Here is a 14,060-nt window from a genome sequence, read left to right on the forward strand (position 1 = left end):
TCGTGCTATCGCTTTCTCGTCTCGTGCTATCGCTTTCTCGTCTCGTGCTATCGCTTTCTCGTCTCGTGCTATCGCTTTCTCGTCTCGTGCTATCGCTTTCTCGTCTCGTGCTATCGCTTTCTCGTCTCGAGCTATCGCTTTCTCTCTTTCTCGCCTCCGAATTAAAAGGCTAGAAAGCGATGGCCCTAATCAGCCACCATACCATACCCATCAAGTCCCGACGCATTTACTGTCCAGGTGTGAAGGCACACGATGGCGACGTAACTGGTGGTACCCCCAGATGGAGCCTACTGAGGGTTGAGTTTCGGTTATTTTGTAGACCTGTTAGAGTCAGGACTTTCTGTGTATTTTCATAAGGTCAGTTTTATTTAGTACAAATTGGTTACTGTCAGTGTTGCCAACTTGTAAGAATTCACCTTTTACACTTACATGAACCTCAACTTGAAGTTGTGAGTTCTACTTGAACCTGTATACATACAGTTACAATGCTTCAGCTTGGTTTATTGCTGAATGTTGATTTGTTTAAACTACATTTTGGTCAGGCTTGTCGTGAAGGGGCGTTTGGGTCTTGTATCCCCCGGACCTGGGCTGAATTTATTCCAGAGCTTCAATCACAGAATCTACTACCGTTTTTAATCATAGAATATCAATTTTGTACATTTTAGAAAAATGTCAAACATCAGTACATCAGCAGCTGAAGGGGTGGTATAAATCCAGCTAGGGTCCCTAGTATTGTGGCAACATCCGTTGCTAGCGATCGCTTACCAATTTGCCAATCTCGTTTCGATAATTCTTAGTGTACGATTTTAATTTTCCTTGAGCTAGTGTTAACAAATATGTGATAATCTAGTCATTCGTGACAGGTTATTTATAATTTATATGTATGTATCATGAATTTAGAACTTGTTTTAGTCACGATAAGGCTGATTTACTGTCGACGTGACTTAAAAGCTAAACTAACCCGAGTGAATGAGCTGGTGTTGACAAGTCCGAGTATTCTCTGGCAGAGATGTAGTGAGTTTACGTGCGCATCGGTGGTGAACCCAAAGCTATTCAATTTACGAAATATTTAAGTTTTGATTCACGGTGCTAGATGGTACAACAGGCCGCAAATCTGCATGTGTGAAGATAAGGCTACACATCAGTATGAGATCATGTTTCATTATAACATCATTTATCTGTGTGAGACCAGATATCAGTGTAAATGAGACTAACATCTCGTTTCTGACCAAATAAATATATTTTACAGAATAAAAGTTTTCTAAAATATAATCATAAAATACAATGAAAAAAAAAAGTCCGGGGACTTTCTTCATTTTCATATACAGTGACAGTGGCAATCTGGACTTGCTATATATTCTACCAACTTGCATGGGCTTTCGTGGATAAGTCAGGGTCAGTATGACCGAAGGACCATATACCAGTATACCACCATGCGTGTGCAGGAGTATACGACTAAATATCAGTAGAAATGTGTATAATTACACTTACACTAATTACAATCTCCTGCAAAAATAAAAGACAACTGTTTCTAACCGGAATTCGATGACTTCATACAACCTGCTAATCATCATCAGATAAAACAAACTCATTTCGGGCTTTTGGGGTTTCTTTATTTAGAGGTGGTCGTAATGCCCAAGTGACGTATACAAAAAAGGTTGCATTGTATAAAGATGAGTGGGCGATAGATCACCAACCATGGAAGAATCGGGAACATCTCCACAAAATATCGTATTACTAATTCCCAGGATTTGTCAGATATGTTGCCTACATGGAGCTGGGGTTAAGCAGGTTTTACGTCATATTTTTGTAACTTCAAACAAAACATTAAAAACTTCGAATTTATTCAAAAAACATTAAAGCCGAGACTAATGTTGAGTTGCCTACAACACCCATAATATCAGTTTGATTCAATAAAGTAAAAACTGAAACTGTTGAAAACGGCTAGGTCAGAGTGAGTGAGTGAGCTTAGTTTTACGCTGCATTCAGGGCTCGATCAGAAATAAAACGACTTGTAACGGCCTACAACACAAAAATAACACCAGTGTGTTATATCATATAGTGGATGTGTTATTCAACACTGGGAGGTGGACGCTGTGCACAAAACAAACATAAAATCTAATCTGTAAAAAATGAAACCAATACATGATGACAAATATGAAAACCTATTGTCAAAACATATCGACAAAATGCAACCAAAGACATGGTGCAGTGAGGTATAGCAAGGGCATATTGTGCGGAAAGGAATATCACAACAGATATAGCTAGACACATGGGTTACATATGATATCCTAACTGATTATCACGAAAACGAACACCTGGTGTTTATTGTCCTCCATTGAATGAATGGCGCAACAACGAGTAATACTGTCAAATGTTTCAGGTCAAAGGATGAGAAAGACACACGATGGGAGAGCCATATGTTATTTAACATGAAGAGACAAAAGATCCTTTTACTTTTTCACTGATCTTCGTTCTCTTGCTGTGACAACCGTAGTGTCATTTAGGAGGTCTAAAAGTACTTCCAGCATAAAGCGTTATTTCACTCTAGCGAGTTGTGTCCTACAAGGAGACATACTTTTAAGCTCTAAATATATAGAATTACAATTGCCAGCACACGTACACATAATGCATGTACAGATAGCGCTGTGATTACCCTGGAATCGAAACGCGACATCACAACCAAATAACGTCTGTCTTTGAGTATTCTCTTGGAGGTGACATTGCGAAAGACAGGTTACAAGCATAAATAAAAGCAGGCATTGTATATACTCAAACCCTGAAAAAAAGTTCACGCACCAAAGAATGCACTAACACAGTACACTACAGATATATATTATGTCGTTATACAGTGGAATCACGTCAATAGAACGAGGACCTCAGAAGACATAGACCAGGTATAAACGTCTCACTCGCCCAATCACATCCGAACAGAGAATCACAGTCATCACGCTTTAGCTTTGGTGAGGGCAGACGGTTCGATTGGTTCGTCCGGGACCTCGTCTTCATCTTTCTCCTTGGCACCATGTTTGAGCATTCTGGTGAACTCAGCGTAGTCGAATTTGCCGTCGGTGATGGGGGCGCCGTGGAGGAGATCGTCCACCATATCGTCAGTCCATCTGTCACCCATTGTCGTCAGGCATTCGCGCAGATACTCCTCGGGAATGTAGCCTAGGGGAGACAACTCGTGTAATCATTCGTTCTACTTTATGGCATTGTGAAGACCTGCGTGGGCCACTGTTCCCATATCAAATGATATGAAGACAATGTTGGATTATTATCATTTCTAGGATATCATGTCTTTACAAATCGGTGATTGTAAGCAGTCCGTTAATTTATGATGGGTTCTCCAGATTTAGATGCGGAAGACACAAACAAGGACTGATTTGTAGTAAGTTGATCTAATAACAAATGCCATCACTTCATCTTACAATAAACGTTATCATTCTATGTACATTATGGGTTCGTGGATGTGCCAGAGTAATTGATCCATAACAAATGTAACGATTGATGGAGATAGATTCATGTTCTGATAGCATGTCGACATTCTGAGAAATAATCGCCTGGAATCATAGTTTTGAAGACTGTCAGGACCTTGACTAACGGGGTTTCATTGTAAAGCTGGGGTTATGGTCAGAGTCTTTCGGTGTTTATAGGACAGTCGACATAGAATAGTTCCGTTCTTGCTACATGTGTTAGTATGGAGGTAGGGACATATGTAGAACTGAAGTATGCTTAAAGATGTACATTAATGGGACGTACATAATATGAACCCTTCGCGGATTCCTTGTCAGAAAGCAAACTACAACTGCTCGTGATATCAATCACTAGGATGTTTAGTGACGATAATAAGTGAGTGTAAGTGAGACTGACAACTGAATGTTCAAGTGGTGGAAGGAATGTGTTTGATATCAACAACTGTTTCCGTGATAAATATATGAATAAAACACATCCGATGTTATAACACTCAGAACCAGATAGTCCACTCTAGAAAATGTTCAATATCAGATATATGATACCGTTTCTGCATAGACCCTTACCTGCATTCTTTTCATCAAAGCATGCAAATGCATTTTTAATGACGTCTTCGGGATCTGTGCCATTCAGTCTCTCTCCAAACAGCGTGAGGAACATGGTAAAGTTGATGGGCCCTGGCGCCATGTTGATCATGACATCAAGGTCTGCATCGGAGGGGTCCTTCCCGAGAGACGTGAGCATCTCCAGGAGGTCGTCCTTGTCAATATAGCCATCACGGTTCTGGTCGATCATGTTGAACGCCTCCTACACGTGAAGTAAATACAACAGTTAACATGGAATGATCGGAGGGAGACCAGAAACAGGCTTCGAACATTGCATTCACGTGGACAGTCGAGCCATGTCCTACAGAGTAATAGATGTGACATATGTTATATTTGGGATTACACTTTCTGAGTAAAGTACAGATTCTTGAACTTTTGTTGGGTTGAGTACGACCCGGGATTCGAACCCACGATTAGGTGCCTGACTCTGAGGGTGTTGGTTCGAATCTTGGATGGGACTCAACCCAACAAAAGTACAAGAATCTGTACTTTACAAAGAAAGTGTAATCCCAAATATAACATATGTAACATATTGACCACTTTCTAAATGGCAGTGTGTAATCATAATAAATAGACGGGTTGGCCACCGAGCAGCTTCACCACCCTGAGTATCTGACATGATGTATAAAACACAAAGAATCTTATTGTCGCTTGAAATATACACTCCAGATATTCAATTTAGTTTAACATAACACAATACATTTCTTCAAGGATTATTACATATCCATGTTATGTATGACCTTAATGTTAAATATGCATTACATTAACATGTTATTAACCATAGCATTTTGATATGGTATGATGATTATTGTTTTTGTATTCATCATTGGTGGATACTTGAAAATGGGAACGTCATCACCAGAGATACACCAGCTTACATTGGGCATAATAGTCAAACTATTGACGAACAGAGTACTGGAATTCAGTGATGACTACAGTGGACAAATGTTACACAAGATCTATATGCATGAGTGACCTCCGCTTCGAACAGTACCTCAGTTATATCACGGCGTGTCACCTGGATATGAGAGGAAACCTCGAAGTGGTGCAGATCTCAGAGGTTTACCACACTGGTATATGCAGGTAAACCTACAAACGTAATCAGCCGAACTCGGCTTTGAACCGCTTTGCACGTTTTCGCTGTCAGCGTTTAATGAGTGAGTGAGTGAGTGAGTGAGTGAGTGAGTGAGTGAGTGAGTGAGTGAGTGAGTTAAGATTTATAGTCACATCGGCTATATTTCAGCCATGGCGTGACTTAAAAGGTTGGAAATTGATAATAAATGGAATTCAATTACAACAACCTGTCGACGAAGGATGGTAAAAGAACTAGAACATCACAGTTAGAAACGTAATACCAGTAATTAAATCTAAAATATTTTTAACTATAGAGGACAATACAGTATAAAGCAGGCTAAAGATCGCCAACAACTGAAGGTAGAGCACCATACTAGGGAACAGCGTTGAATGACTCACAGTTATATTAAAAACATTCCGTGAACACATTCTTTTGTTTTCAGGACCACTTTCATATTTTCAACAACATCTGAAATGCTTGGCCTTACAATTAAACTTACCTTAAACTCCTGGATCTGTGCTTGGTCGAACATAGCGAATACATTGGATGTGTAGCGCTGGGTTCGAGTCCGCTTGGACTTCTTGGTGCGTGTGCTGGACATCTTGGTGGGTTGACAGCTGTGGAGGAAAGGCAATACCAAGTATGATCACATACTTATAAAAGGGTTTAAGATTAGTTTTGACAGATTTACCGGTTTATACATCATGACAATTTCAAGAGATTACACAGAAATAATTGTCAATACTGAAGTTAGTGTGCTTGTGTCTGGACGGAGAATGGATTAACAAAGTATATTAGGCGTACTACTGGCACCAGTCAGCGATGCATGTTAATATTTGTATATAATATTCTTTAATATTTGTCATGTTCATAGGCCATATCTAATATATATGGTCGATAAAATGTGTGACAAATTTATTTCAAGTAAATGTCCTAATGTTGCAGGTCTTTTCTTTGCAGATGATGTTTTGGGTGTATCTGATACCGCAGCTGAGGATTGATATGCTTGAACACTTTTGTGAAAGTACTGGTATGAAACTTGTGCAAACCAAAACCCATGGTATTCAATAAAGGTGAACATCTTCGTCAGTGAGCAAAGTGGTGCTTCAAGGGGGAAATTACAGATATTGTTAGTTTCTACAGGTGTCTGGGTGTTGCGTTTACACCAACAGTTGCACCATTGTAATAATGCCAATGAAAATTTTAGTACTTTTACTGATGTCCAGATGTTATTGTGTCCTGCTCAGATATTGCATATAACTCAGTCTGCCAAAACGTGCAAACTTGTTTTACTATCTAACAAATGATTTCCATGTTTGACCATATTTATGTCATGCCTTTATCGATGTTAATTTATGTATATAAGAACGTTTATCTATTTATTGTAATCTTATATAGTCTCTCATAACCCGTTTAGTGTGGCTCACTTTTTTACACTTTCATACTCTGTACCATATGTATTTTATGTAAATATATTAGGTAAGACTAACAAATCATCTGTTTGTCTGTCTGTCTGCACCAGGGAATAGCGTTGTCACAGTGCTGTGTTACTGCACAAGCTCAGAATTCGTGTATGTCATTATTAACTATCAAACAAAATTTGGAGCCACATGCACACGTGTTTAAAAACGTGATGCAGCTATTGTAACTATACTCAATAATGGGTATACGATTTGAGATACAACCCACTGTTAATTATTTGAAAATGATCATACGTATTTTGTAAAAGGTTTCGGAAGTTGAATAAAAATGAAAATACACAGATAATGTTATGATACTTGGCTACTGTGTCCCATGGTAAAATACGTACATGTCAAAGTGTGCCAAGTACTGGTGTAGACTGCCTCAGTACGATACCTGTACATTACCTCGTCAAAGCTATATAACGTTAAAATCTCTGTACAGCGTTGGACAGACTACTTGAGCTGCATGTACTAGAAATGTTTTATATCAGTGTCCATTTGGTCTTATATGACTTCATAATGTCTTCATATCTTTGTTTAAGCAAAGACTGTATAATTGTCTATCTCAAGAATGTCATTATACAGTACACTGTCCTTCAATGAGTGAGTTTAGTTTTATGCCGCACACATCAATATTCCAGATATTTGGTGGCGGTCTGTAAATAATCGAGTCTGGACCAGACAATCCAGTCATCAACACCATGAGCATCGATCTACGCAAATGGGATACGATGACATGTGTCAACCAAGTCAGCGAGCCTGACTACCCGATCCCGTCAGTCGCCTCTTACGACAAGCATGGGTTACTGAAGATCCATTTTAACCTGGATCGTCGCGGGTCCAAATTTCTTCAAAGTGCAAGCTGTATGGTGAACACAATGTTTAATGTGGACAGATATCTTTCAACAGACTGCCCAGTACATTATATACATGTCGTGTGTCAGTTTACATAACGTTAGAAAGACTGTAGTAATAGGATGATTTAATATTACTTGTGCTGACAGGATCCGTAATTATTGTATACATGATGATATTTCCTTCGTGGACGACAAATTCCATGAGGTTCTTGAGAGGCATATAGAATTCCATGTTCTGTTGGTAAGTACGCGGTATGAAGGAGTGCGGCATGTATGTTTCCTACCACATGTATCTACATTTTTTGTACCTTACACCAGACGATGTCAAGTGAACATATTGATATGTTGTTGTCCATTGGACGTTTTTGTGTCAGGTACAACACTTTAGAAACAATCCTTTATCCTTATAAGGTGTCTCTTCTCAAATATAATCTTATGACCTTTATAAAAAGTAAGTCGTCTTATAAAGGTAAAGAAGATAAAGAAGATATTATTAATCGAGTACATATATCACTTACGTTAACGTATATTTTCTATTTAATAATAATGGTGGATGTTGAATTATATAATCTATTATCGTGTTATACTGTATTGTACGGAAGACCTTGGACACAATAACATTAATATTCATAACGATATCATCACTGTTTGATAGTCATTTGTAAACACACGTTGATAAAATAGCTTGAATCGTACATTAGAATGTGTCATTTCAATTCCTATGGATGTGGGAACGGTTTTGTGTGATTTGGAAGTCGACCTGGGTTAGAACTGGTTTCCAGCAACCTTGTCGTAAGAAGGTAATGACGAGATTGGTTGGTCAGGTTGAAGTAGTATATCGTATTGCACAGATCGATGCTTATGGTGTCCGTTAAGGGTCGTATATTTTCAGACCGCCTTCACATAACTGGAATATTGCTCATCGCAGCTTTAAACAACAAACACACGAACAACATATAAGTGAATCTATATGCTCATTGATATAACGTCTACCACCGGTAAAGCATTTGAGCTACACACAATACTTAATCACAGCCAAAACGTCTTATACAAGTCTATCTGACAATGTACAATAATGTTCTCTCACTGTTCACATGTAGTGTTTGTCATTAGCATTTGCGTATTGTTTAGAGTCAGTGTGTAGATCTTGGCGAGGTTGGTGGTAGTGTATTAAGTTGAGCGGATTGCCACCTGTAGCGACTGTGGAGAGATGCAGCCAACAGTTGTTTATTTCTCGTACAGTCTCTGTGACAAACTACTCACAGCTCTGTTCCCAAGTTGTGATTGGCGGATATAACTGTCGATAAATATACTCCATGTGTTAACCACATGTTGTATCGCTGTCCTGTCAGAAATGTGTGACTATCTCGTGTATGATACATGCCTTGTGCTGTCAGTAATGTGTGTGATGCCTTCCTGTCAGTAATGTCCTGTCAGTAATGTGTGACTATCTCGTGTATGATACATGCCTTGTCCTGATACTATCTCGTGTATGATACATGCCTTCAGTATGTCCTATCCCGTCAGTAATGTGTGACTATCTCGTGTATGATACATGCCTTGTCCTGTCAGTAATGTGTGACTATCTCGTGTATGATACATGCCTTGTCCTGTCAGTAATGTGTGACTATCTCGTGTATGATACATGCCTTGTCCTGTCAGTAATGTGTGACTATCTCGTGTATGATACATGCCTTGTCCTGTCAGTAATGTGTGACTATCTCGTGTATGATACATGCCTTGTCCTGTCAGTAATGTGTGACTATCTCGTGTATGATACATGCCTTGTCCTGTCAGTAATGTGTGACTATCTCGTGTATGATACATGCCTTGTCCTGTCAGTAATGTGTGACTATCTCGTGTATGATACATGCCTCTTGTCCTGTCAGTAATGTGTGACTATCTCGTGTATGATACATGCGTGTATGATACATGCCTTGTCCTGTCAGTAATGTGTTATCTCGTGTATGATACCTTGTCCTGTCAGTAATGTGTGACTATCTCGTGTATGATACATGCCTTGTCATGCCTTGTCCTGTCATGTGTATGATACCCTTGTCCTGTCAGTCAGTAAATGTGTGACTATCTCGTGTATGATACATGCCTTGTCCTGTCAGTAATGTGTGACTATCTCGTGTATGATACATGCCTTGTGTCAGTAATGATATCATGCCTTGTGTATGATACATGCCTTGTCCTGTCAGTAATGTGTGACTATCTCGTGTATGATACATGCCTTGTCCTGTCAGTAATGTGTGACTATCTCGTGTATGATACATGCCTTGTCCTGTCAGTAATGTGTGACTATCTCGTGTATGATACATGCCTTGTCCTGTCAGTAATGTGTGACTATCTCGTGTATGATACATGCCTTGTCCTGTCAGTAATGTGTGACTATCTCGTGTATGATACATGCCTTGTCCTGTCAGTAATGTGTGACTATCTCGTGTATGATACATGCCTTGTCCTGTCAGTAATGTGTGACTATCTCGTGTATGATACATGCCTTGTCTTGTCAGTAATGTGTGACTATCTCGTGTATGATACATTCCTTGTCCTGTCAGTAATGTGTGACTATCTCGTGTATGATACATTCCTTGTCCTGTCAGTAATGTGTGACTATCTCGTGTATGATACATGCCTTGATCTTGTGAACCTTCTAGCGCCTCACAGGCAGCTTGGGTTACCCGGGGTAATAATAATCAGATTGTGTGTTAGCGCTTTGAGTATATGCCTTGTATATGGAAAAGGCGCATTATGAATTCACAATTACTATTACGATGTACCAGTGATATGACGGTCGTGGTTGCATTGTATCATTTACATCAAGCACTCATAAGACAAAATATTATGGATGCCAACCTCTTCTTATTGTATACACAACGTTACTGGGCTCCTGGATGTTTCTTCACCCTACGAAGGGGCAAGGATAAGCCCAGAAACGTTGTGTATACAAGAAAGAAGTTGACATCCATAATATTTTGTCTTATACTTGAATACCAACTTCTATATGCCTGTCAAGTACATCCTCAAGACGACAGTCTTGTGTTTATGTAATATCACTATTTTCAGGCATCCAGTCGTCCTTTGTCTGTATCTGTTATGTCAAGGATTTCAAGCAGAAACACTTGCCCTTTGTGTACATATATCACTGTTTTAAAGCTTTTAAAGTCTTTATGTCTGGATGATGTCAGTGATTTATTTCAAGAATTCAGACAAGTCTTCTATGTGTACATGCTATGGGTGATATCAGTCAGATATGTTTTGTATGTGTATAAGTGATTACAGGCAGTGAAATATGCCTTTTGTGTGTGAATAATATCAATGATTTCAAGCATAAAACTTGACATTCTTGTGAATATATTATTAGCCATTTCAAGCATAAAACTTGACATTCTTGTGTATATCATATAAATGATTTCATGCAATTATAAATACTTTTTTGGTGAATATAATATCAGTGATTTCGTGCAAAATAAAAATTGGCATTTATGTGAATGCAGGATCGGTGATTTCAAGTAGTATTAAAGCTTCACATTTAGTGTGTCTAATATAAGTGAGTTTATACTATATAGCGTGACATCCTTGTATATATAATAGCAGTGCGTTCATGCAGTATAACTTGACATTTTGGGGAATGCAGCATTAGGGATTTCAAGGAGTAAAGCTTGACATTCTTGTGTATAGACTATCAGTGATTTCAAGCAGCCAAACATAACTATTGCCTCACAGCGGTGATTTCAGTCATGTGTAATTGCGTATCACATATAGCTGATCTAACGATATAAAATACACGTTGCTTGAAAATCACACATATTAATTAATTCAAAATAAACTTCAAAACCACAAATGTGTATATAACACTGGAATATAATTCATCATTCAAAAATTATTTGAAATGTTTTTGATATGATCTGGGGATGAATGAATGTTAACAGCACACTGTATCAGCTTAGGCAGCTTAGGCATCCCATTAACTCCAACTATCTTACCCATGTGTAATTGTAACCATTCATGTGTACGTTGTTGTACTGTGTGCTATTTATTTATATTATTCTTAAATGATAACATTTCCAGGACACTTCGTGTCTCATAGGCCAGCTGGCCGGGTGGAGTATATTTCAAAAAAGTCTTGTCATTGTGATTATATGTTTGTTTGTATACTGCGTGACACGTACATAAAATGTCTTCTCATCTTATATTATCCTGTATTCCTTGCAAGGGTCGGTTCTACAAACAATAACGAATACAGAAACAATTTATACTGAATTAGGAATAGGGTTGTCAACACAATAATTGTTACAGATAACATCACCTGTAGATGTAGGTATAGGTCCGGGTTGGATACCGCGGCTTGTTAGATAGAGAGATATGTTATGTTGATGGAATTAACGTAAACAATCTGCTACTTCCATTAACTCCAAATCTATAAAATTCCTAGGTGCAGCGCAAAACGCAATTCCTTTGTCAAGGAAGGGTGTAATAACAATATCCTCAGTTCCTGCAGCATCCTGACAGTGTGAATCATCGCCTGCACCTGTCACACACGCTATAATATATGGGGGAAAAGATTCCCCGACACAAATAAACAGAAGCTATTCAACCACAACACACTGATCATATCGAGAGAGAAATACTCACAGTCTTGTTCAAGTATGTACCTTTATCCGTCTTTACAAACTTCACAAACTTTTGAGTAAATGATGCGATGCTTCAAAATGGCCGACACTTTTCCGAAAATATCCCCCAAACTGAATTCTTGTTTGTGAACCATTCCAGAATGATGCAGCGTTCCTTAGCAGATGTTGATATCTTCAGTTATTCCGGAATGAGTTTGCTTTGAGTAGCAAGGCGGCGGCAAGATAAGTGCCATATGTCTGAAACTGGATTCCTTCGAGTACCGCGCCCTCTAGGATGCCGCGTTTCCATGGTAACGCTGAATATAGAGATTACAAACACATCCATCTTGGATTACTAACGTCCATGATTTAAATGTAGCTATAAGGCATATATGATTTTTTAAATATCGTTAAACCGAAGTTAACAAAAGGGATTATTCGGTATCTTCTTACAATACTTCAAAACGAAAATATAGAATTTTTCAATTTATACTCCTATTCTTTTCCTCGATACAATAATAGCATTTTTATACACATTACGTCACTGCAATTCAAAAGGAGCTCCGGTGATAATCTCTTGAGCTAAATAAGATTAGTTGAATGTTTTTGATACAATACTAAACTGTGCTCAACTTTATTTTATCCAGGGATAAAATATGATAACACATACCATAAAATATATTATCATTTGTTTTATGGTCTCTTATAAGAACAATAACCTAGCTGTGCTCCAGGGCGATGCTATGCTGAAATCCATACATAGAAACTGTTTACATATAAATATATTGATGTATTTGCAAATATTCGGTGACACATTAATTAAAGTGCTAATCTATCGCAGCATCAATGTGACGCAGATATTTGATGTTGTTTATACGGAGGTACATGTTTCAAACTGTGGTTTAATCTCTCACATGCTGAATTGTCTCGCCTCGTGTACCACGGTTTGTTGAGTACCACATACCGTTCGTTAGGCTGCCATACAGATCCTGAAGCAAATATACCCAACGTAGTCCATGCATGTCTAGGTTACCACAGTTTCAGGAATGAAAAAACTCTCTCTCGGCTCCTTTTTATTGTATTTCATTTTAATTTAAAAAACTTTTTTTCTGTAAAATATGTTCATTTCAGAGAATGTTAGTGTGACTGTTCGTGTCAAAGTAAACACAAGGCCATATCACAATGGGGACTGTGGCTGCAGGGTGAAAATTTATTTCCTTTCCTATTTGCTCTCTACCTTTATGACACTGAAACCTGTGTATGTGAACGTAATGTAAATTGACGTGGTATTGTAAATTGTTTTATTGAGACTTGGCGTGTGTATAAACTTATTAGCACTATTGTATGCAGTTGATATGCGCTGAAGAATTACAATTAAGCTTAGACAATTTCTCAACATATTGTGTCTTGTGGAAACTTAAAGTTAACTTAGATAAAACCAAAATTGTAATGTTTTCAAAAGGCTAAGTTAAAAACAAATATAGGTTTAAACCTTTTAGTGAGGAAACTGAAGTTGTCCGAGAATATATCTATACTTGGGAATCCTATTTAACGACAATGGTTAGTTTGTTAAAGTAATTAAGAGACTTGCAGAATAAGCAGCAAGGTCGATGTTTTCTGTATTTAAAACTACTAGTATTAGGGAACTTGAAATCCAAATTGACTGTCAGCTGAAAGTTTTTGATCAATTCGTTTTACCAATTTTAATATACGGATCAGAAGTTTGGAGGTATGAAAATGCAACTATTTTAGAAAGAACGCATCAAACATTTTGTAAATATATACTTAAGGTAATACAATCTGCTCCAAATTATATGGTTTATGGGGAACTCGATATTGAAGTAATGATTAAAACAAAAAATCATAAGTTACTTGTGTAAAGTCCTTGTGTAAAGTCATCACATCAACACACAAGTTGCCTCATATAGTGTATAATGTTACGGCTAATGTGTCGACTTGTTTGGGTA

The 14,060-nt window shown here is 38.0% G+C and overlaps 1 protein-coding gene across 1 annotated transcript; it reads right to left on the reverse strand.

Annotated features, from left to right (window-relative positions):
• Positions 1 to 1,596: 1,596 nt before the first annotated feature.
• Positions 1,597 to 12,235, reverse strand: LOC124291368 (myosin regulatory light chain 12A-like). The gene is made up of 4 exons (XM_046728355.1): positions 12,116 to 12,235; positions 5,654 to 5,771; positions 4,041 to 4,281; positions 1,597 to 3,171 (listed from the first exon to the last, which is right to left on the reverse strand). Exons 2-4 carry the CDS (start codon positions 5,753 to 5,755, stop codon positions 2,948 to 2,950), a joined length of 567 nt encoding a protein of 188 aa, XP_046584311.1. The 5' UTR covers positions 5,756 to 5,771; positions 12,116 to 12,235; the 3' UTR covers positions 1,597 to 2,947.
• Positions 12,236 to 14,060: the final 1,825 nt, after the last annotated feature.

The sequence above is a fragment of the Haliotis rubra genome, unplaced genomic scaffold, assembly GCF_003918875.1.
Source record: "Haliotis rubra isolate DU_JTF1 unplaced genomic scaffold, ASM391887v1 Scf49, whole genome shotgun sequence".
Lineage (NCBI taxonomy): Eukaryota > Metazoa > Mollusca > Gastropoda > Lepetellida > Haliotidae > Haliotis > Haliotis rubra.

Bases quoted from the DNA above. Each gene is read 5' to 3' on its own strand.
- LOC124291368 (XM_046728355.1), bottom strand. From the start codon at position 5,755: ATGTCCAGCACACGCACCAAGAAGTCCAAGCGGACTCGAACCCAGCGC. The intron at 4,282-5,653 runs GTAAGTTTAATT...CTTCACGTGTAG, and splicing joins CACAGATCCAGGAGTTTAAG to GAGGCGTTCAACATGATCGA. The intron at 3,172-4,040 runs GTAAGGGTCTAT...TGTCTCCCCTAG, and splicing joins CTTTGATGAAAAGAATGCAG to GCTACATTCCCGAGGAGTAT.